Raw genomic sequence first — 23,117 nt, forward strand, 5'->3', positions numbered from 1 at the left:
AAGTCTGTATCTCAAGCACGGGACCCTCCCAAGAGCATCTGGTGAACCACAAGACAATAGACCAAGATAGACCTTGGCAGGGCTGTCCTGACATGCTTCCATAAAGACAATTATCAAATGCGTGGAGAAAGGCAGGGAGCTACGTCAATGGTATTTAATTAACCGACTTAAATTTCAGTGGAGTTAAATTTAGCGTTTGTCCCAGCTCCAGTAATTGTTTGGTGTTTTTTTTGAGTGCAACGGGACAAAAAACAGCCCTTCTTAGTCTAACAGCCAGTTTCTTTAGTTTTTTATGCATACAGGTAGTCCTCCACTTACAGCCATTCATTGAGAGATCGTTAGAAGTTATGATGGCGCTGAAAAAGGTGACGTCCAATTGGTTCTCACCCTTATGGCGCCGGGGCACTGCAACCGTCGTAAAGGTGAATCAGTTGTCAAGCATCCAAATGTAAATCACGTGACCATGGGGATGCTGCAACGGTCGTAAATGTGAAAAATGGTTATAAGTCACTTTTTTCAGTGCCGTTGTAACTTCAAATGGTCGCTGACTAAACTGTTGTAAGTAGGGGACTACCAGTGTACACCAAACTAAATAGTCAAGTGTTTAGTGCAGGGGTCAGCAACCCGTGGCTCTGGAGCCACATGTGGCTCTTTCATCCCTCTGCTGTGGCTCCCTGTTGCTGGTCGGCTCCACAATTGATAGGGCTTTTGGTTAGGACAGGTAGAGGAAAAAGACGTCGCACTAGGAGGAGACTCTATGGTGGGGGAACCGGATTTCTGGTCGGCTCCAAATTGAATGGGGGCTTCCGGTTAGGACCTTTGTGACTCTTTGAGTGTTTAAGGTTGCCGACCCCTGTTTAGTGGATAGTCAGGTGTTTACCTCAGGATGCTCCTGTTGTCTGGATTTATCTCAGGATGCTCCTGCCTTATTGATTTTAAATAGTCAGGCAAGCATCCTGAGGTAAATCCACACAGCAGGAGCATCCTGAGATAAATCCACACAGCAGGAGCATCCTGATGTAAATCCACACAGCAGGAGCATCCTGATGTAAATCCACACAGCAGGAGCATCCTGAGGTAAAACACACAGCAGGAGCATTCTGAGGTAAATCCACACAGCAGGAGCATCCTGAGGTAAATCCAGACAGCAGGAGCATCCTGAGGTAAATCCACACAGCAGGAGCATCCTGAGGTAAAACACACAGCAGGAGCATCCTGATGTAAATCCACATAGCAGGAGCATCCTGAGGTAAATCCACACAGCAGAAGCATCCTGAGGTAAAACACACAGCAGGAGCATCCTGAGGTAAATCCACACAGCAGGAGCATCCTGATGTAAATCCACACAGCAGGAGCATCCTGATATAAATCCACACAGCAGGAGCATCCTGAGGTAAATCCACATAGCAGGAGCATCCTGAGGTAAATCCACACAGCAGGAGCATCCTGAGGTAAATCACAGAGCAAACAGGTGTCACACAGAAGAAAAAGGTAGGGAGAAGGGAAACGCCCCCTCCACACCCACAGCAACCAATCACAGCACAGATTGCCTCACGCAGGAGCCAGCGCTCTTCAATCAGTCAGCTATAATTGTGTGTTCTGACTCATTGTACAACCCCACTGCTCCAGGTAGTCCTTGACTTACAACAATTCGTTCAGTGACTGTTCAAAATTACAACAGCACAGAAAAAAGTGACTTAACATTTTTCACACGACCGTTGCAATATCCCTATGATCACGTGATAAAAATTCGGGTGCTTGGCAACTGGTTCATATTTATGACTGTTGCTGTGTCCTAAGGTCATGTGATCTCCTTTTGCGACATTCCCACAAGCAAAGTCAATGGGGAATCCAGATTCACTTAACAAACATGTTACTAACATCAATTGCAGTGATTCACTTAACAACTTGGGCAAGAAAGTTCACAAAATGGGGCAAATCTCACTTAACAAATAACTTGCTTAACAGCACAAATTTGGGGCTCAAATGTGGTCGTAAATCGAGGATTAACTGTACTAAATTTAAATATGTTAACAGATGAGAACACCTCCAAGTGGTCTTTCAGCTCTATGATTCTAAGTAATTTTGGGTTTAATGTAAAATATAGCATAAATGGTATTACAGGTAGTCCTCGACTTATAACAGTTCATTTAGTGACCATTCAAAGTAACTACAGCACTGAAAAATGTGACTTATGACCATTCTTCACACTTACGACTGTTGGCACATCCCTGTGATCATGTGATCAAAATTCAGGCGCTTTCCAACTGACTCACATTTATGACAGTTGCAGTGTTTCGGGGGTCGTGTGATCCCCTTTTACACCTTTCTGATAAGCAAAATCAATGGAGAAGCCAGATTCACTGAACAGCCATGCAACTCATTTAACAACTGCAGCGATTCACTTAACAGCCGTGGCAAGAAAGGGTGTAAAAAAATAGGCAATTTAAAGCTCATTTAATCACTGTCTTGCTTAGCAACAGACATTTTGGGCTCCCTTGTGGTCGTAAGTCGAGGACTCTCTGTACTCCCTGTTTGCAAACAGGTCTCTGATATTCTTTTAGCTTTCAGTTATCGCTCTGGATGAAAGGACATCAGATCCGCGCCGTGATTCCTCGCTTGTCAAGCACCATCTTTTGGCTGAAGGCCAGTCCCATATTTTCTTCCGCAGCCCAAGGTTAACAGGAGTTTTCATGTTTTCTCCTTGACAGGGTGAAAGCAGCCCAGAACGAGCTGGGACAACAGATCTTGGCTGATTTTGAAGAGGCCTTTCCTTCCCAAGGCACAAAGGTGTATATTTTTTTTTTTAAAAAATACCTTGATCTTTTCTGTTTGCAAAATTATTGCTAATGGCAGGAAGCTGCTTGCAAGGAAATCTGAGGTGCTGCAAAGGTTTAATGACCAAGGTCTAGACGAGGCATCTCCAAATTGGCAACTTGGCAGTAAGGAGCCTTGGTGGCGCAGCGGACTAAAGTGCTGTTAAGTAGCACTTAGCTGCCAGCTGCCTGCAATTACTGCGAGTTCAAATCTCACCAGGCTCAAGGTTGACTCAGCCTTCCATCCTTCCGAGGTAGGTAAAATGAGGACCGGGATTGTGGGGGCAATAAGCTGACTTTGTATATAAAAAAGAACACCGCTTGGGGGGGGGGGGGGGCGAAAGCCCTACTAAGCAGGTATATACAAAAGTATGAAGGCTATTGCTTAACGCATTGTAAGCCACCCTGAGTCTCTCGAGAAGGGTGGCATATAAATCGAATAAATAAATAAATAAATAAATAAACAAACAAACAAACAAACAAACAAACTTTAAGAATGGTGGACTTGAACTCCCAGAATTCCCCCAGCCAACATGGCTGCCTAGGGAATTCTGGGAATTGAAGTCCACCCATTTTAAAGTTATTGAGGTTAAGAAACAGTGCAGTAGATTCTCCAATGGAAAAGAGGCCTGCAGCTTTTGAGCACTACCCAGGTTTTTATCCCACCCATTTATTTCCTAAATAACTCAAGGCATACCTAATACTCCTTCCTGTAAGGTGGGGTTTGAGAGAGAGTGACTGGCCCAAAGTCTCCCAGGTAACTTTTGTGCCTAAAGAGGGACTAGAACTCACAGTCTCCTGGTGATTGGCCCAAAGACACCCAGCTGGCTTTCCTACCTACCGTGTTTCTCCGAAAATAAGACCCTGTCTTATATTTTTTTTGAACCCTGAAATAAGCGCTTGGCCTTATTGCCATGCACTCAAAAGCCTGATTGGGCTTATTATCAGGGGGTGTCTTATTTTGGGGGAAACAGGGTAAGGCAGGACTAGAATTCACCATCTCCTGGCGATTGGCCCAAAGTCACCCAGCCATTTTCATACCTAAGGCAGGACTAGAACTCACCATATTCTGGTGTTTCGCCCAAAGTGACCCAGCCACCTTCATATCTAAGGACTAGAACTCACCGTCTCCTAGTTTTTTTGCCAAAGTCAGCTGAGCTGGCTTTCATGCTTAAGGCAGAACTAGAACTCCGATGGCAGCAAAAGACCTGGCCAGCTTAACCCGCTGGGTTTCTTCGTTCTCAGCAGAGATCAGCTGGTCCCAGCAACGTTCTCCGTGATGCCTGTTTGGTCGCCAACGTCTTAGATCCCCGGATCAAGCAGGAAATCATCAAGAAGTTTATTAAGCAGCACCTCTCGGAGTATCTGGTGCTTTTTCAGGAAAACCAAGACGTGAGTTGGGCTCTTACAATCCTTCAAGCCTGGACAAACATTTTGAAAAAAATCCTTTGGGTCTTGCAGAAGCCCTGTGTTTTTCCGCTGTCTACGAAATCTCATTTTGATTGATGCCAGTGGTGGCATTTAGCCAGTTCGGATTGGTTCAGGCGAACCGGTAGTGGTGACCTGCGGGTGGGCCCCCCCTTGCCCTGGCGCTATGCCATCCTATTTAGCCATGTTTTCTAAGCCATGTGCACAGGGGTTGGCTTCAAAAATTTTAGCAAAGGCTTCTCTGCACTTTTGCTGGGTGGGTGTGGCCATGGTGGGCGTGGCCATGGTGGGCGTGGCTAGTTGGTCTCCTGCACCATGGTGGTGGGTGGGTGTCTTTATTCTCCCCGGGCTCCAGAGGCTTTACTTGAGCCTCCGGGAGGGCGAAAACGGCCTCCCCAGGCTCCGGAGGCCCTTCCTGAACTTCCAGTAGGCCCGTTTTTCGCCCTCCCCGAACCTCCGCGCACCCCCTGCACTTACCTGCATCCAAACTGGGCCATGTGGGGACTCCGGGGAGGGGAGGGGAGGGGTGGGGGGGGCCAGCCACAAGTGGGATTTGGGACAGGGGTGAAATTCTTCTGGTTCGGTCCAGTTTGCCCGAACTGGCAATAATAAATGTGACTGGTTTGCCGAACCGGTAGTAAAAATGCTTTAAAAAGTTAAAAAAAAAAGTTCCGAAGATGGTGCGGTACAGCTGATCGTCTGAACTTTTTTTTTTTTTTTTTTACTTTTTTAAAACATTTTTTTTGCTACCCATTCGGGCAATAGGTAGTAAAAAAAATGCTTTAAAAAGTAAAAAAAAAAAAAGATTCCAACAATCAGTTGTGCCGCACAATCCTCAGAACTTTTTATTTTACTTTTAAAAGCATTTTTTACTACCTATTGGGGGGTCTGTGTTTGCTCCCAGGAGGCTTCCCTGAGGCCTGCTAGGCCAAAAACGGGGGGCGGGAGGGTGCTGTGAAAGAAAGAAAGAAAGAAAGAAAGAAAGAAAGAAAGAAAGAAAGAAAGAAAGAAAGAAAGAAAGAAAGAAAGAAAGAAAGAAAGAAAGAAAGAAAGAAAGAAATTTAAAACTTGTGGACTTCAGCTCCCAGAATTCCCCAGCCAGCACTTGGCAAATTTAAGACTCGTGGACTTCAACTCCCAGAATTCCCCAGCCGGCTGGCTGGGGAATTCTGGGAGTTGAAGTCCACAAACCTTAAAGATCCCTGCAATTCTGGGAGTTGAAGTCCACAAACCTTAAAGATCCCTGCAATAGAGCTACAGAGGTAGTCCTCAGCTTACAACCACAGTCGGGAGCCAAATTTATATCCTTTTTTTCCTCATGGTTCTTAAGTGAATCATGCAGTTGTTAAATGAATTTGGCTTCCCCCTTTGACTCCTCAGAAACTGGATTGGGATTTTTATATCTATGGAAATGATGTTCCTTCAGTTATGGAGATTTTCAGTCATCCAAGTTATGGTTGTCCCGAAGGTGCTTTTTCAAGAGACAACTGAATTTTCTTTGTTTTTCTTTGAAGACTTTTCGCTTCTCATCCAAGAAGCTTCTTCAGTTCTTCAGTCAGAAGCTTCCTCAGTCAGAACTGAAGAATCTTATTGGATGAGAAGCAAAACGTCTTCAAGAAAAAAAAAGCCCAAGAAAGTCCAGCTGCATTTTGAAAAAGCACCCTTGGGATGTGTTCCTTCAGGGATTTGAGTGATTCACATCCCTTTAATAAACACTTCACGGTGTGCATTGTACATCTTGGTATCAACACGGAGGAGAAAAGATGGCCGGGCTCTCTTGTGTTCTCCCTCAGGTGGCTTGGCTAGACAAGATCGACCGCCGTTACGCCTGGATCAAACGTCAGCTGGTAGACTACGAGGAAAAATACGGCCGGATGTTCCCAGGAGAGTGGTGCATGACGGAACGGATCGCGGTGGATTTCTGTCATATTACAAGGTGGGATTTTAAAACGCTTTGCTTGCTCAATTATAGTAACCGTGAAATGGATCTTGGGAGTCCTAGTGGACAACCATTTAGATATGAGCCAGCTGTGTGCAGCAGCTGCCAAAAAAGCCAACACAATCCTAGACTGCATCAACAGAGGGATGGAATCAAGATCACGTGAAGTGTTAAAACCACTTTATAATGCCTTGGTAAAACCACACTTGGAATCCTGCATCCAGTTTTGGTCGCCACGATGTGAAAAAGATGTTGAGACTCTAGAAAGAGTGCAGAGAAGAGCAACAAAGATAGAGTGGAGTGGAGTAGAGTGAATAGAATAGAATAGAATAGAATAGAATAGAATAGAATAGAATAGAATAGAATAGAATAGAATAGAATTTTTTATTGGCCAAGTGTAATTGGACACACAAGGAATTTGTCTTGGTGCCTATGCTCTCAGTGTACATAAAAGAAAAGATACATTCATCAAGAATCATAAGTACAACACTTAATGATAGTCATAGGGTACAAATAAGCAATCGAAGAATAGAATAGAATAGAATAGAATAGAATAGAATAGAATAGAATAGAATAGAATAGAATAGAATAGAATAGAATAGAATTCTTTATTGGCCAAGTGTGATTGGACACACAAGGAATTTGTCTTTGGTGCCTATGCTCTCAGTGTACATAAAAGAAAAGATACATTCATCAAGAATCATAAGGTACAACACTTAATGATAGTCATAGGGTACAAATAAGCAATCGAAGCATAGAATAGAATAGAATAGAATAGAATAGAATAGAATAGAATAGAATAGAATAGAATAGAATAGAATAGAATAGAATAGAATAGAATAGAATAGAATTTTTTATTGGCCAAGTTTGATTGGACACACAAGGAATTTGTCTTTGGTGCATACGCTCTCAGTGTACATAAAAAGAAAAGATACGTTCGTCAAGAATCATAAGGTACAACACTTAATGATAGTCATAGGGTACAAATAAGCAATCGAAGCATAGAATAGAATAGAATAGAATAGAATAGAATAGAATAGAATAGAATAGAATAGAATAGAATAGAATAGAATAGAATAGAATTTTTTATTGGCCAAGTGTGATTGGACACACAAGGAATTTGTCTTTGGTGCATACGCTCTCAGTGTACATAAAAAGAAAAGATACGTTCGTCAAGAATCATAAGGTACAACACTTAATGATAGTCATAGGGTACAAATAAGCAATCGAAGCATAGAATAGAATAGAATAGAATAGAATAGAATAGAATAGAATAGAATAGAATAGAATAGAATAGAATAGAATAGAATAGAATAGAATTTTTTATTGGCCAAGTGTGATTGGACACACAAAGAATTTGTCTTTGGTGCATACGCTCTCAGTGTACATAAAAAGAAAAGATACGTTCGTCAAGAATCATAAGGTACAACACTTAATGACAGTCATAGGGAACAAATAAGCAATCAAATCATATTAGGAAACAGTCAATATAAATCGTAAGGATACCAGCAACAAGGTTACAGTCATACAGTCATAAGTGGGAGGAGATGGGTGATAGGAATGTGAGAAGATTAATAGTAATAGAAATGCAGACTTAGTAAATAGTTTGACAGTGTTGAGGGAATTATTTGTTTAGCAGAGTGATGGCGTTCGGGAAAAAACTGTCCTTGTGTCTAGTTGTTCTGGTGTGCGGTGCTCTTTAGCGTCGTTTTGAGGGTAGGAGCTGAAACAGTTTATGTCCAGGATGCGAGGGGTCTGTAAATATTTTCATAGCCCTCTTTTTGACTCGTGCAGCAGACAGGTCCTCAATGGAAGGCAGGTTGGTAGTAATTGATTAGTAATTGATGATTAGGGGACTGGAGGTTAAAACATGAATGATTGCAGAAAGTGGGTATGTCTAGTTTAATGAAAAGGAGGACTAGGGGAGACATGATAGCAGTCTTCCAGTATCTCAGGGGTTGCCCCAAAGAAGAGGGAGTCAAGCTCTTCTCCAAAGCACCGGAAGGCAGGAGAAGAAGCAACGGATGGAAACTAATCAAGAAGAGAAGCAACTTAGAACTAAGGAGGAATTTCCTGACAGAACAATTAACCAGATTGTTAACCAGATTCATTTAATGTCTTTGCTTGTCAGACAGTTGCAAATCACTTTATGACCTTTCTTGCCGCAGTTGTTAAATGAATCACAGCAGTTGTTCAGTTAGTTGCATTGTTAATTCGAGGACTACCTATACTCCATCACCCTGCAAAAAAAAAATGACGCTGGGAACCATTTTCTGTGCTTGAATTTCCTGCAGCCATGCCGCGCGACTCCGGCATAAAAACTACTGACGGCTGAAATAATCACGAGAGAAATAAGTTGGCTTTGGGGCATGCCAGCAGATCAGCCACGAAAAAGAGTGGCTCGTGATTGTGCCCGTCGCAGCCAGCGGGGAGAAATTCCTGCCAGCGTTCCTGGGGAAGCAACAATTAACATTTGGCGTCTGGAAGGAACACGCCCCGAAAGTTAAAATTACCCTAAAAGAAATAACATAAATGCCAAAGTGCAGGGCGAGTGGCTGCGAAAATGGGAATAATCTAGGCAGTCCTCGACATATGACCACAATTGAGCCCAACATTTCTGTTGCTAAGTGAGATATTTGTTAAGTGAGTCTCACGGTTGTTAAGCGAATCTGGCTTCCCCGTTGACTTTGCTTATCTGAAGGTCGCAAAAGGGGATCACATGACTCCGGGACATGGCGACCGTCATAAATACAGGTAGTCCTCGATTTACAACGGTTCATTTAGTGACCGTTCAAAGTTACAACGACACTGGAAAAAGTGACTTAACGACCATTTTTCACACTTACAACTGTTGCAGCCTCCCCGTGGTCACACGATCAAACTTCAGACACTTGGCAACTGATTCATATTTATGACGGTTGCAGGATTCCGGGGTCATTCGATCCCCTTTTGTGTCCTTCTGACAAGGAAAGCCAATAGAGAAACCTGATTCCCTTAACAACCATGTGACTCACTTAACAAATGCAATGATTCACTTAACAACTGTGGCAAAAAAAAAGTCGTAAAATGAGGCCAAACTCACTTAACAAATGTTTCATTGAGCAACATACATTTCGGGCTCAATTGTGGTTGTAATTCGAGGACTACCTGTATGAGCCAGTTGCCAAGCATCCAAATTTTGATCACGTGACTGTGGGGATGCTGCAACGGTCGTAAGTGTAAAAAATGATCATACGTCGCTTTTTTCAGTGCCGTCGTAACTTTGAACAGTCACTAAATGAACTGTTGTAAGTTGAGGACTACCTGTAAAACCCAAGCAATGGGATGATTTAAAAAAAGGCTATGGGGTTTTGCATCATTTCGGTTGCAGATGCCACATGTTGGAACGAGTACAGGTAGTCCTCGATTTACAACAGTTCATTTAGTGACCATTCCAAGATACAAAAGCACCGAAAAAAATGACTTTTGACGATTTTCACACTTACGACCATTGCAGCATCCCTGTGTTCATGTGATTTACATTCAGATCCCTGACAACAGACTCACATTTATGACGGTTGCGGCATCGTGGTGTTACGTAATCCCCTTTTGCGACCTTATTCCAAAGCAAAGTCAAGAGGGAAGCCCGATTCACTTAACAACCATGTGACTAATTTAGCAACTGCAATGATTTGTTTAACAGCCATGTGACTAATTTAGCAATTGCAATGATTCGCTTAACAACTGGGGCAAGAAAGGTCGTAAAATGGGACAAAACTCACTTAACAAATTTCTCACTTAGCAACATAAATTGTGGTTGTAATTCGAGGACTACCTGTCCTGATGTGAGAGATTTTGCCTCCTTCTCCTTGCAGGACAGAGCTGGGGAAAATCATGCGCACCCGGGCAAGAGAGATTGAAGTCAAGCTTCTGCTTTTTGCCATCCAGAGGACTACCAACTTCGAAGGACTGCTGGCCAAACGCTTCTCAGGCTCCACGTTGTCAGAGACAGTGACGGTAAAAAAAGGACCCCACGTTTTTATAGGTTCCCCCCTCCTGCGGCTAGAGAGGGAGATCGCTGCGTACCTTGCCCCCCATTTGCCAGTTTGTGCCCTCCAGTCCCGGAGCCAAGCGGGCCTCCGGGAAAAAGGATTTTCTTCTCTCGACCGCTCGTTCTTCACGTCTGATCGACATTAACGCGATCTGCACTGGCTCCCGGTGATCTTCCGGGTGCGCTTCAAGGTTTTGGTTACCACCTTTAAAGCGCTCCATGGCTTAGGACCCGGGTACTTGCGGGACCGCCTACTACCACCAATAGCCTCCCACCGGCCGGTACGCTCCCATAGAGAGGGGCTCCTCCGGGTGCCGTCAGCCAAACAATGCCGACTGGCGGCCCCCAGGGGGAGAGCCTTCTCTGTGGGGGCACCTACTATCTGGAACGAGCTCCCCCCAGAGATACGGAGGATCCCGGATCTGCGCACCTTCCGCCGCGCCTTAAAGACCTTACTATTTCACCAGGCCGGCCTGGCCTAATTTTCCCCCTCTTTTATAAAAGATTTTAAAATTTTAAATATCTTTTAGTATTTATATATTCAATTTTAAATTGGTTTTAAAAGTTTGGGGTTTTAAATTTGTCAGGGCCAAAATTATTTAATTTGATTTTATTCTATTTTTTAAATTTTGTATTGCATGTGTTTTTATTGTTTGGCTGTGCACCGCCCTGAGTCCTTCGGGAGTAGGGCGGTATAGAAATCTAATAAATAAATAAATAAATAAATAAATAAATTAACGATGGAGCCCCCAAAAGTTCAGCGTGCGACAACTCGCCGCAGTACCACGGCAATTTGCCGCGGCCAACTTGACATGGCCACCTTGCGGCGGGACAATTCAGCAATTCAGTTTAAATACCGTGTTTCTCCAAAAATAAGACCCTGTCTTATATTTTTATGAACCCCCAAATAAGCGCTTGGTCTTATTATTTTGGGGCGCATGGAGCGAAACGGGGCTCCTCTTGCCATCTTACCTGATTTCCAGCTCTGTCTCCCTAACCCTAACCAGAGGAAATGGCGGGAACCGGCTGCGCATGAGGTTAAATATTTTCAGGTGAAGGCTTATTTTCAGGGGAGGGCTTCTTTTCGGGGAAACACGGTATTTAAAAATAATTTTAAAATGATTTTAATTTGTGTCATGCACATTTCAGTTTGTCTCTCCTTTGGCATCCTTTCTTTACTAATTCTGCTCCACTATTTCTTCGATATTAGTGTAATTCTTCTTCCGTGGCAAGTTGGCCGTGTCGAGTTGTCATGGATCCCCAAGAGTTACTTATGACCCTGTTTCAAAGTTATGACATATGTCTGCCTGCCCCCACCTGCGATCCGTAGGGCTATTTGCAGCATCTCCTGATCACATGACCACAATTTACATTTCCTCCCCCCCCCCCAAACTAGCATTTACTTCCGGCTTTTGGAAGAAAATGCCGTGTAGGAACGATGGGTTCGCTTAATGACTGTGGGGTCTGCTTAATGACTGCTGTAAAAAAGGTCATAGCATCGACTCTGTCCTGCATTACAATTGTCACAACTTATGACTATAACAGCCTGGCTCTATTGGGGTTTTATTTATTTATTTATTTATTTATTTATTTATTATATTTCTATACCGCCTTTCTCCCGTAGGACTCAAGGCGGTGTACAGTCAAGAAAAATATAGACACACAAACATCATAAAATTGCTACTTAAAATTATTACTTAGTTTGGTCAATCAAATAAAACCCAGAATTAGATAACATTTAAAAAATCATTCACATGTTCGTATGTTTAGCCCCGCCTGTTGGAACATCAGGGTCTTGAGGGCACGGCGGAAAGCACGGAGATCAGGGATATTCCGTATCTCCGGGGGCAGTTCATTCCAAAGGGTTGGAGCCCCCACAGAGAAGGCCCTCCCCCTGGGAGTCTCCAGTCGGCATAATTTGACTGACGGTACCCTGAGTAGTCCCTCCCTGTGAGAACGAACTGGTCGGTGGGAGGCTATTGGTGGCAAAAGACGGTCTCGTAGGTACCCAGGTCCTAAGCCATGGAGCGCTTTAAAGGTGATAACTAACACCTTGAATCGCACCCGGAAGACCACTGGGAGCCAGTGCAGCTCGCGTAGGAGAGGTGTTACATGGGCGTAACGAGCTGCGCCCATAATCACCCGCGCAGCTACGTTCTGGACCAGTTGGAGCCTCCGGGTGCTTTTCAAGGGGAGCCCCATGTAGAGAGCATTACAGTAGTCCATACGGGAGGTAACTAGGTTTTAAAGTCTACTTATAGGTAGTCCTTGACTTACGACCACAGTTGAGCCTCAAGTATCTGTTGCTAAGCAAGGCAGTTCTTAAGTGGGTTTTGCCCCCGTTTTACAACCTTTTTTGCCTCAGTTGTTAAGTGAATCGCTGCAGTTAAGTTGGTAACATGGTTGTTAAGTGAATCTGACTTCCTCGTTGACTTTGCTCGTCGGAAGGTCGCAAAACGGGATCACACGATCACGGGACTCTGCAACCGTCATAAGTACATGCCAGTTGCCAAGCGTCCGAATTTTGATCACATGATCATGGGGGTGCGGCAATGGGGGTAAAAACGGTCATAACTCCCTTTTTTCAGTGCCGTAGTAACTTTGAGCAGTCACTAAACGAATGGTTGTAAGTTGTACGTGGATGCAATAATCCTGGGCTAGTTTATGCACAAATTCGAGTTAAGGACAGACTTTGGGAACTGAACTTGTTCTTAAACTGGGGATTACCTGTGCTTCTTATCCAAGAGGAACCAGAAACAGAATAGACCTGGAGGGAACCTTAGAGGTCTTCTAGTCCAACCCCCTACTCATAGGAGACACTATAAAATTTCAGACAAGTAGTTGTCCAATCTCTTCTTAAAAACCTCCAGGGATGAAGCACCCACAACTTCTGGTGGCAAGCGGTTCCACCAGTGGTGGGTTCCTCCCGGTTCGGCCCGATTCTCCCGAGCCGGTAGCAGTGACGATATGACGTCACCGAACCGGTTCTGCCCCCCCCGCCCCACCCCCCGCGTTATTCTTACCTTTTATTTGGCCCCACCCCCAATCTATTGCTGCCTCCTGAGTCCCAGCTGATGGCTAGAGGGAAAAAAACTGTTTAGACTCTTGCCCAGGGGCTTCAAAGGGCCACCCTACAGATGATCAGTGTTAAAAGAAAACAAATGAGTAGACCAGTGCCTGCAAAAATACATGAGTAGATAGTGCCTGCAAAAATAAATGGGTAGACCAGTGCCTGCAAAAATACATGAGTAGATCAGTGCCTGCAAAAAATAAATGGGTAGATCGGTACAGCTCTGCAAGCAGTTAAAAGCCTGGTAGACCAGTACCTCTGCTAAATCCTAAATAATTGTCACATGACCATCAAGCCATGCCCACAAAAAAGCCACGCCCACAGAACCGGTAGTAAAAAAAATTAGAACCCACCCCTGGGTTCCACTGGTTAACTGTCCTCTGTGAAGTTTCCGAAAGATGCCCTAATTAATTCATGAGCCATGATCCAAACTTCAAAGGAAATATATTCATTTATTAGGAGCAACATTCTGGCAATACTCGGATGCAGTTAGGACTGATCCTACGTAGATTTACGTTCCCCTCTGACCCTGTCTCTCCCCTCCTCCCTGGCCATGTCATAAATCACATTCTCCAATTAACCACTTTGGCTGGCTGTGAAACCCAACACCCTCCGACTGATTGCGGTCAGAAAGCATCTATGGAATGCAGCTTCAGTTAGAGAAATCAATCAGCTCTATCAGTTCTCCCTCCCTCCTGCTCCTGGCGACTTGAAAGCTTTGCAAGTTGACATCCTCACTGTTAGGAAGTTCCACCTTAATTCCAGGTTGCATCTCTCCTTGATTGGTTTCCATCCATTGTTCCTTGTCCTGCCCTCAGGTGCTTTGGAGAGTAGGTTGACCCCCACTTCTTTGTGGCAGCCCCTTAAGTACTGGAATACTGCTATTATGTACCCCCTAGTCCTTCTTTTCTGCAGACTACCCATACCCAGTTCCTGCAACCGTTCTTCATATGTTTTAGTCTCCAGCCCTTTAATCAACTTAGTTGCTCTTCTCTGCACTCTTTCTAGAGTCTCAACATCTTTTTTTGTAATGTGGGGACCGAAACTGGATGCAATCCAGGTGTAGCCTTACTAAGATTTTATAAATTGGGACTAATACTTTGTGTGATTTTGATTCTGTGCCTCTGTTTATACAACCAAGGATTGTATTAGCTTTTTTGGCTGCCGCCGCACCTGGCTGGCTCATGTTTAAGTGATTCCCATAAAACTTCCCATCTTTTTCCGACAGAAAAAGCCGGATCCTCCCCCAGTCTCCACCAACCCTTTTCTCGAGGAAGAATCTGTGACGGATGAGGATGAAAGTCCATCAGAAAAGATTGACATTGACAAGGTAAATGTCTTTGTTTTCGAGATTTCACGTCTCTTCCCCCACAAACAGGTGGGCCTTTTCCCTTCTCTCTTCCTTACATTGATACGCATTTGGACTACAATCCCCATCGTTCCCAGCTGGGCTGGAGACCCTTCGGTGGAGGGTGCTACAACTCTCTCCTTTCCCTTTCCGGCTGTAGTCTTTTTTTTTTTTTATTGCAATTTTCTTAGCTAGTGCAGGATATACCGTATTTTTCAGAGTATAAGACGCACCTTAGTTTTTGGGGAGGAAAACAAGAAAAAGAAAAATTCTGCCTCTGCCTACCAGCATCCATCGGTATTTCATCTGGCTAGCGTCCTTGCAGCAAATAGCAAACAGCCTGGTCAGCTTCAGTACATTATCACAGCCTGATTCAGCACCAGCAGCTGATTGGAATACCCCCAATCAGCTGTTCCAGGCTGCAGGGATTGCCACAGACCATCGACGCCTATGTGCCTCACATTTTTGGCCTCCACACGTCCCATTTTTGGCTTCCACGCGTCATGTTTTTGGGTGGTTCCAGGCGGCAGGGGTCGGCAGCGGCGGGGATCCCCGCTGCCTGGAACCGTCTGAAAACGTGACGTGCGGAGGCCAAAAACGCAGCCTGGAACAGGTCTAAAATGGAGTGTTCGGAGGCCGAAAGCGTGAGGCACGGAGGCGGCAATGTGCTGTGACGATCCCTGCAGCCTGGAACAGGTCTAAAACAGCGTGCAGAGGCCAAAAACGCCACGCGTGGAGGCCGAAAACAGCTGATGGGTGGGGGCTGGCGGGTGGGCAGGGCTACATTAGATGTTTAAGACGCAGCCAAATTTTCACCCTCTTTTGGGGGGGGGAAGTCCATCTTATACTCTGAAAAAGGTGCTTACAAGTAAGGTGCTTACTGTCAGACTGCGGTGCTATCTCAAAATTAAATGAATTTCCAAACTGCCAATCTTTAAGGAAATCTTTCTTTAATTGAGCTCAGCCACCGGATCATGACTCCGCGCGGACAAGACTGACCTTTTGCCTCCCAATCCCTCCCTTTCCGATCCCTAACTCTCTGCTTCTCATTGGCTGTCTTCCAAGTCATTCTTCAGACTTCTCTTCCTCGTCATTTCTCAGGAATGTGCCCCCTCCCCTGATTTCCACGACAACCAAGCTTCAAAGGGATTTTGCAGGCAAAAGTTTCAGAGTTTATCTTTCGCTCTCCTCTGCTCTCTCTATGTCAGCGTTGCAACGCTGACACTTACCTTACTTGTAAGCACCTTCGATGTTTTCTTCAGGTAAGTCCTCAGTTTATAACCGTTTTTTTAAGCGACCAGTTATAAACATCTTGAATATTATCTTCAGTTAGCCCTCGACTTATAACCATTTGTTTAGCGGCTAGTTATAACTACCTTCAGTGCTTATATGGTCCTCGATTTATATCCATTCGTTTAGCGACCGTTCGAAGTTAAAACGGTGCTGAAAAAAGCGACCACCGGTCCTCGCATTTAAGACCCTCACAGCATCTCCATGGTCGTGTGATCATTACACACCCATTAAGACTGCATGTTAATATTGCATGTCTTAACAGCAGCAAGAATTGTATTTGCACGGCACTGGAAAAATGAGGAAATACCTGCAGAAGAGAGTATAATACTAGAATGTGCAGAAATGGATAGGTTGACATTAAGGATAAAGAAGATACAGAATACTTTTTAACATGGGATTTGTTTAATCAATGGTTAGACAATAGAGGTAGAAATTAGAAATTGAAAATTATGCTTATGTACCGTTTCCCCAAAAATAAGACATCCCCTGATAATAAGCCCAATCAGGCTTTTGAGCGCATGTGCTAAAATAAGCCTCCCCCCCAAAAAAAATAAGCCCTCCCCAAAAATATTTAAACACAGAGCTGGAAATCAGGTAAGACAACAAGAGGAGCCCCATCTTGGTCCACGCACCCCAGAATAATAAGACCTCCCCGAAAATAAGGCCAAGCGTTTATTTCGGGGCTCAAAAAAACATAAGACAGGGTCTTATTTTTGGGGAAACACGGTATAAGTAAATGCATCCAGATAATACATTGTTTACTAAGCACTTATGTATATAAAAGAAAAATGGATAAATACTATTATGTGTAAATAAATTGACCCAGAAAAAAGTATAAACTATAAAAAAAAAAAAAAAGAAATGAGAGACTGCAAAAATAACTCATATGTAGGAGAAAATCCGTTAGGAACTGCAAATACAATTTCAAAGCCAAAGCCTAGGAGAGAAAGAAAATAAAATTCCTTTAGAACTATTCAATAGTGTTTAATGCTGGTTTTATTGGGTCGCCCCCCCACAATCAAGCACACACAAAGAACAAAATTCTTTAGTATTTCATTAAAATGCACTGAGTTGCTCAAAAACAGTAGGCACTAACTCTTAGCCAGACCCTAACTCTTTATGAAATTACAGAATAAGTATAGCTAGTTTTATATAAATGATTAGCCCAGGAGGGAACTAATAAAATAAAAAGCAAGATACAGGTAAGCCTCGACTTACGACCACAATGGACCCCAGAATTTATGTTGCTAAGTGAGAAAACTGTTCAGTGAGTTTTGCCTCATTTTATGACCTTTCTGGCCGCAGTTATTAAGTGAATCTGGCTTCCCCCATCGGCTTTGCTTGTCAGAAGGTTGCAAAAGGGGATCCCATGGCCCTGGGAACTCTGCAAACTGTCATAAATATGAACCAGTTGTCAAACATCTGAATTGTGATCATGTGACCATGGGGGAATGCTGTAACGGTCGTAAGTGTGAAAAACGGTCATAACTCCCCTTTTTAGTAACTTCGAATGGTCACTAAATGAGCTGTTGTAAGTCGAGGACTACCTGTAGTGGCATTCTTTTCCTTGGGACTCTGTAAAGGTAAAGGTTTATGTGCTAGTTGTTCCCGACTCTAGGGGGCGGTGCTCATCTCCGTTTCAAAGCCGAAGAGCCAGCACTGTCCGAAGACCCCTCCGTGGTCATGTGGCCGGCATGACTCAACGCCAAAGGCGCATGGAACCCTGTTCCCTTCCCACCAAAGGGGGCCCCTATTTGTCTACTTGCATTTTTTACGTGGTTTCGAACTGCTAGGTTGGCAGAAGCTGGGACAAGTCACGGGAGCTCACCCCGTTACGCGGCACTAGGGATTCGAACCGCTGAACTGCCAACCTTTCGATCGACAAGCTCAGCGTCTTAGCCACTGAGCCACCGCGTCCCGTTTGAGACTCTGTACTGGGTTTTATAATCTCTCTCTCTCTTTTATTTTCCTTAGCCACAAAAGCCCAAAATTCCAAATAATCCGTTCCATGGAATTGTTTCTAAGTGCTTTGAACCCCATCTGTATGTCTACATTGAATCTCAGGACAGGTGAGTGACAAGCAGGGGGGGGACGGACGGACACAGAGAGCGGGATAGGAAAGCATGGCTCACTTACAAAAGAAAAAAATAAATCTAGACCTAGAGTTCAAGAAGTAGTGATAAAATACTTCAGGTAGTCCTCTACTTACAACAGTTCATTTAGGGACCATTCAGCAGCACTGAAAGAAAGTGACTCATGACCATTTTCACACTTAACGACCATTGCAGCATCCATCCCCCTGGTCATGTGATCAAAATTCAGACCCTCGGCAACTGGCTCATAGTTATGACCGTTGCAGTGTCCCAGGGTCATATGATCCCCTTTTGCGACCTTCCGACGAGCCGGATTCACTTTACAACTGTGTTACTAAACGAACAACTGCACTGGTTCGCTTAACAACGGTGACAAGGTAGGTCGTAAAATGGGGCAAAACTCACTTAACAAATGTCTCGCTTAGCGACAGACTTCCCTCCAGAAGGTGTGGGCGTTGTACCACTGGAGTTTTTAAGAAAAGATTGGACAACCGTTTGTCTGAAATGGTACAGGGTCTCCTGCTTGAGCAGGGGGTTGGACTAAATGATCTCTAAGGCCCCTTCCAACTCTGTTATTGTTACTGATTACCTATAACTGAACCATAACATATAATTAGAGTTAAGAATGCAATTGACATAATATTACATATCATTTATCTGTGTCTTATGTATCTATCATCTATTAAATTTATAAGCTGCCCATGTCACTGTCAAGCCACTTTGGGTAGCGTATGACTTTATAGAAGCACAATATAAAACAATCAGAATATTAAAAACATTGGGCAGTCAAACATTAAAAGTTAACAAAAATAACAAGGATAAAAAGAGACTAATAGGTAAATGGGATAGGGGTGGGATTTTTCTCCTAACCATATATTGTGTCGGTTCCGATGGATGCCCTCATTAAATCATGAGCCTCCAGCTGAGCTTCAAAAGAAATCCAGTCATTTATTAGGAGCTTCATGTCCACACGTTCCAAGTGAAGCCAGCTCTTCCCCCATGTAATTTACGACCCAATCTTGATCCTATTTCCCTCCTTCCCCCCCAGGGTGTGTCATCAGTCACATTCGCCAACGGAGCAATTTTGCTGGTTGTAGAGATCACTCCCCTCCGGCTGCTGTGGGTAACCCTGGGAGACAGCCTTGAGAGAGATATGTCTGGAATGTGCTGCTTCGCTGTTTTCCCATTCCCCCTTGCCTATGGCAACTCGAGAGCAGGCCAGGGATGCTTTGCGAATTGACATATTGTATATTTCTTAAACAAATTGTGTTTCTGCTTTCGTGGGTCATCAGAAACCTCGGAGAGCTCATTGACCGCTTCATGGGGGACTTCAAAGCCCAGGGACCTCCCAAGCCGAACATGGATGAGGGCGGGGCCGTTCTGCCCAGCTGTGCCGACCTCTTTGTCTATTACAAGAAGTGCATGGTCCAATGCTCACAGCTCAGCACCGGGGAGCCCATGATCGCCTTAACTACCATATTCCAGAAATATCTGCGGGAATACGCCTTGAAGATCCTCTCCGGAAATTTACCCAAGTGAGTTTTGAATTGAATTGAATTGAATACAAGTAGTCCTTGACTTACAACAGTTCATTTAGTGGCTTTTCGAAGTTACAACAGTACTGAAAAGGGTGACTTAAGACCTATTTTTTATACTTACGACTGTTGTAGCCTCACCATCCCCATCTAATTTACATTCGGATGCTTGACTGGTTCATATTTATGACGGTCACAGTGTCCCAGGGAGGGGGGGTGGTCAGGTGATCCCCTTTTGCGACCCTCTAACAAGCAAAGTCAATGGAGAAGCCAGATTCATTTAAGAGCCGCGTTCTTAACTGAACAACTGCTGTGATTCACTTAACAACCATGGCAAGAAAGGTTGTAAAAGGGGGTAAAATTCATTTCCAAAATTTCTCACTTAGCAACAGAAATGTTGGGCTCAATTGTGGTTGTAAATCGAGGACTACCTGTACTTTATTTGGCCAAATGTAATTAGACACACAAGGAATTTGTTCCCGATGTAGAAGCTCTCAGGGTACACGTAAAGTGACACAATAAAATAATAATAATAATACCAATAAAAGGGGGAATAAAGAAGATAAATAAGAAGGATAAATAATATCACTTCAGCCACACTACCTGGGTAACTACACATAGCCATTAGGCAGCACTGTGAGAAGTAGGTGTTCAACAGAGTGTTAAGCGAATACGACCGTCGTAAGATCGTAATTCGAAGACAATGTTTTTGATGTTGTGACTCCCATCCAGAGTGATCGGGAGTCGTGCGGCTGTCAAGGTTCCAAGTAATACATCCATTGCAAGCAAGACTCCGAGGCAATTGAATTCCTCAAAGGTTACTTTTATTGGAAATATCATATTGGCACATATCTGGTGAAAAAACCGACTCTGAAAACTCCCGCAGTTTTCACCATATTCAAAGTAAAAAAGATTTTCCACTTTCTCAAAACAATCAGTCGCATGATCCAATCACCGTGCTGTCCGTCAACCGGGTGGCATCACTCCGCCTTCTTTCGACCATGTGTGAGAATGTCCTTGGTTCTCAAGAGAAAATATTTTGTTTTGGCTACAAAAATCCTTCTATCTCAAATCCCCCCTCCCTATCCCTCAGCTCCAGTGTGGCAGCACTGAAGCGGACCAAAATGGCTTCGGTCAGGTCAGCTTCAGGGTTGACAGCGGCATGGAAGTTGGATAAATCATTATTCTCGTTTGCGACCACAACAGGACCACGAACACCAGCGGCGGTGGCCTGACTATTACCAGCTTACTAAAAGAGAAGGACGGTTCGGAGGTGGCCAAATTCACCTTAGAGGAGCTTTGCCTGATCTGTAGCATTCTGAGCACGGCCGAATATTGTTTGGCGACCACCCAGCAGGTAAGGGGACCTCAGCCGTCCTCCGAGCAGATCTCTGAGGCTTCGCGACATGCAAATTGGCGGGAAAACGGGGATACCATACCACCTTTGAGGCTGGTATCACAGCTTTGTATAAGAGCTTTGGTGGCGCAGTGGTTAGAGTGCAGTACTGCAGGCTACTTCTGCTGACTGCCGGCTGCCTGCAATTTGGCAGTTCAAATCCCACCAGGCTCAAGGTTGACTCAGCCTTCCATCCTTCCGAGGTGGGTAAAATGAGGACCTAAATTGTTGGGGGCAATAGGCTGACTCTGTAAACTGCTTAGAGAAGGCTGTAAAGCACTGTGAAGCAGTATATACCATATTTTTCGGTGTATAAGATGCATTTCCCCCTCCCCCCCCACTAAAGTGGGTGGAAATGTCTGTGCGTCTTATACAGTGAATGTTGCCGAAGCCCCGCCCACCCGCCAGCCCACAACCTTTGGCCTCTGCCTCCCAGCAATTTACCTCCTTGCAGCAAACAGCAAATGGTCTGGTCAACTTCAGCACAGCCTGATTTAGCACAAGCAGCTGATTGTCAGTTGGATCGGCCTCCCGGAATCAGCTGTTCCGGGCTGCAGGGATTGCTGCTGCCGTCGCTGCCCATCGCTGCTGCCGCCTCCGCGCACCCCATTTTCGGCCTCTGCGCGTCCTGTTTTTGGCCCGTTCCAAGCAGCAAGGATAGGCAGCAGCAGCGATGGGGGTGATGGGCGGTGGCAATCCCCACAGCCTGGAACAGCTGATAGGCAGAATTCTGGGAGGCCGATCCAACCGCCAATCAGCTGCTTGTTCTAAATCAGGCTGTGCTGAAGCTGACCAGGCTGTTTGCTGTTTGCTGCAAGAAGGCAAATTGCTGGGAGGCAGAGGCAGATTTTTTCCCCTTGTTTTCCTCCCCAAAAGCTAGGTGCATCTTATACTTCGGAGCGTCTTATACTCTGAAAAATATGGTAAGTCTCAGTGCTATTGCTATTGTTATCCAGTCTTGTTCCAGGCCTCACTTCCTAAAGTCAAAAAGAGTGCTGAAATACCATCTCATCTGCAAAAGGAAACCATTGAGTTTCAAGCACTTTTTTTTAAAATTGCTTTTAGATAATAACAGAAAACGGAAAGAAACAAAAGAGAAAAATAACTGGAATGGAAATACATACGTTCCTGAAAGAAAAAAATGCATAACGTGCTTAAAAAGTGAAAAAATTATATCATTGATAATTAATAGTTAAAATTCTATATATAAAATAGTAAAAATAATATGAATATTCAAGTAAGTATATGTAAATTAGACAAGGAGACAGTGTTGGGGAAAGTAACAAGGCTACTGCTAAACAGAATATTTTATCATTGATTCCTAATGTTTTACAACATTTCCAACACTGTTTTAAAGTTTTTACTCATTTTTGTACATTTTAATATACATTGTTAACATTTGGCAGAGCATATGACGGCCGTGGCCAGGGGGGCCTTTTATCAGGTTCGCCTGATCCGCCAGTTGCAGCCCTTTCTGGACCGGGATGCCTTGCGCACGGTCACTCATGCCCTTGTCACCTCCCGGCTGGACTATTGTAATGCTCTCTACATGGGGCTCCCCTTGAAGAGCACTCGGAGGTTCCAACTGGTCCAGAATGCGGCCGCGCGGGTGGTTATGGGCGCAACTCGTTGTGCCCGTGTGACGCCCCTCCTGCGCGAGCTGCACTGGCTCCCGGTGGTCTTCCGGGTGTGATTCAAGGTGCTGGTTACCACCTTTAAAGCGCTCCATGGCATAGGACCCGGGTATCTTCGAGACCGTCTTCTGCCACCAGTAGCCTCCCACCGGCCAGTTCGCTCCCACAGAGAGGGTCTCCTCAGGGTGCCATCGGCCAAGTTATGTCAGCTGGCGACACCCAGGGGGAGGGCCTTCTCTGTGGGAGCCCCAGCCCTGTGGAATGAACTGCCCTCGGAAATACGTAAGATCTCCGACCTCTGGGTGTTCCGCTGCGCATTGAAGACCTTGTTGTTCCGCCAGGCAGGGCTATCCATATAATAATTTTAAATTGGGGTATTTTAAATTTCTGGGGTTTTAAATTGAGCCAAATCTATTTAATTATTATTTTAAATTTTAATCATTGTTGTGTCTTGTGTTTTAAATTGGCTGTACACCGCCCTGAGTCCTTCGGGAGAAGGGCGGTATAGAAATAAAATTATTATTATTATTATTAT

The 23,117-nt window shown here is 44.4% G+C and overlaps 1 protein-coding gene across 1 annotated transcript in view; it reads left to right on the forward strand.

Moving 5' to 3' along the window:
• Positions 1-23,117, forward strand: part of VPS53 (VPS53 subunit of GARP complex) — a 70,409-nt gene that overhangs the window by 24,224 nt on the left and 23,068 nt on the right. Inside the window, exons 8-15 of the mRNA XM_070944956.1 lie at positions 2,712-2,790; positions 4,062-4,208; positions 6,038-6,180; positions 10,038-10,179; positions 14,512-14,613; positions 17,899-17,993; positions 19,310-19,552; positions 20,759-20,909. Coding sequence (XP_070801057.1) covers positions 2,712-2,790; positions 4,062-4,208; positions 6,038-6,180; positions 10,038-10,179; positions 14,512-14,613; positions 17,899-17,993; positions 19,310-19,552; positions 20,759-20,909 — 1,102 coding nt within the window. The remainder of the gene's footprint in view (positions 1-2,711; positions 2,791-4,061; positions 4,209-6,037; positions 6,181-10,037; positions 10,180-14,511; positions 14,614-17,898; positions 17,994-19,309; positions 19,553-20,758; positions 20,910-23,117) is intronic.

This window comes from Pituophis catenifer, unplaced genomic scaffold (genome assembly GCF_029215685.1).
Source record: "Pituophis catenifer annectens isolate HBS135680 unplaced genomic scaffold, rPitCat1.0.hap2 SCAF_1, whole genome shotgun sequence".
Taxonomy (NCBI): domain Eukaryota; kingdom Metazoa; phylum Chordata; class Lepidosauria; order Squamata; family Colubridae; genus Pituophis; species Pituophis catenifer.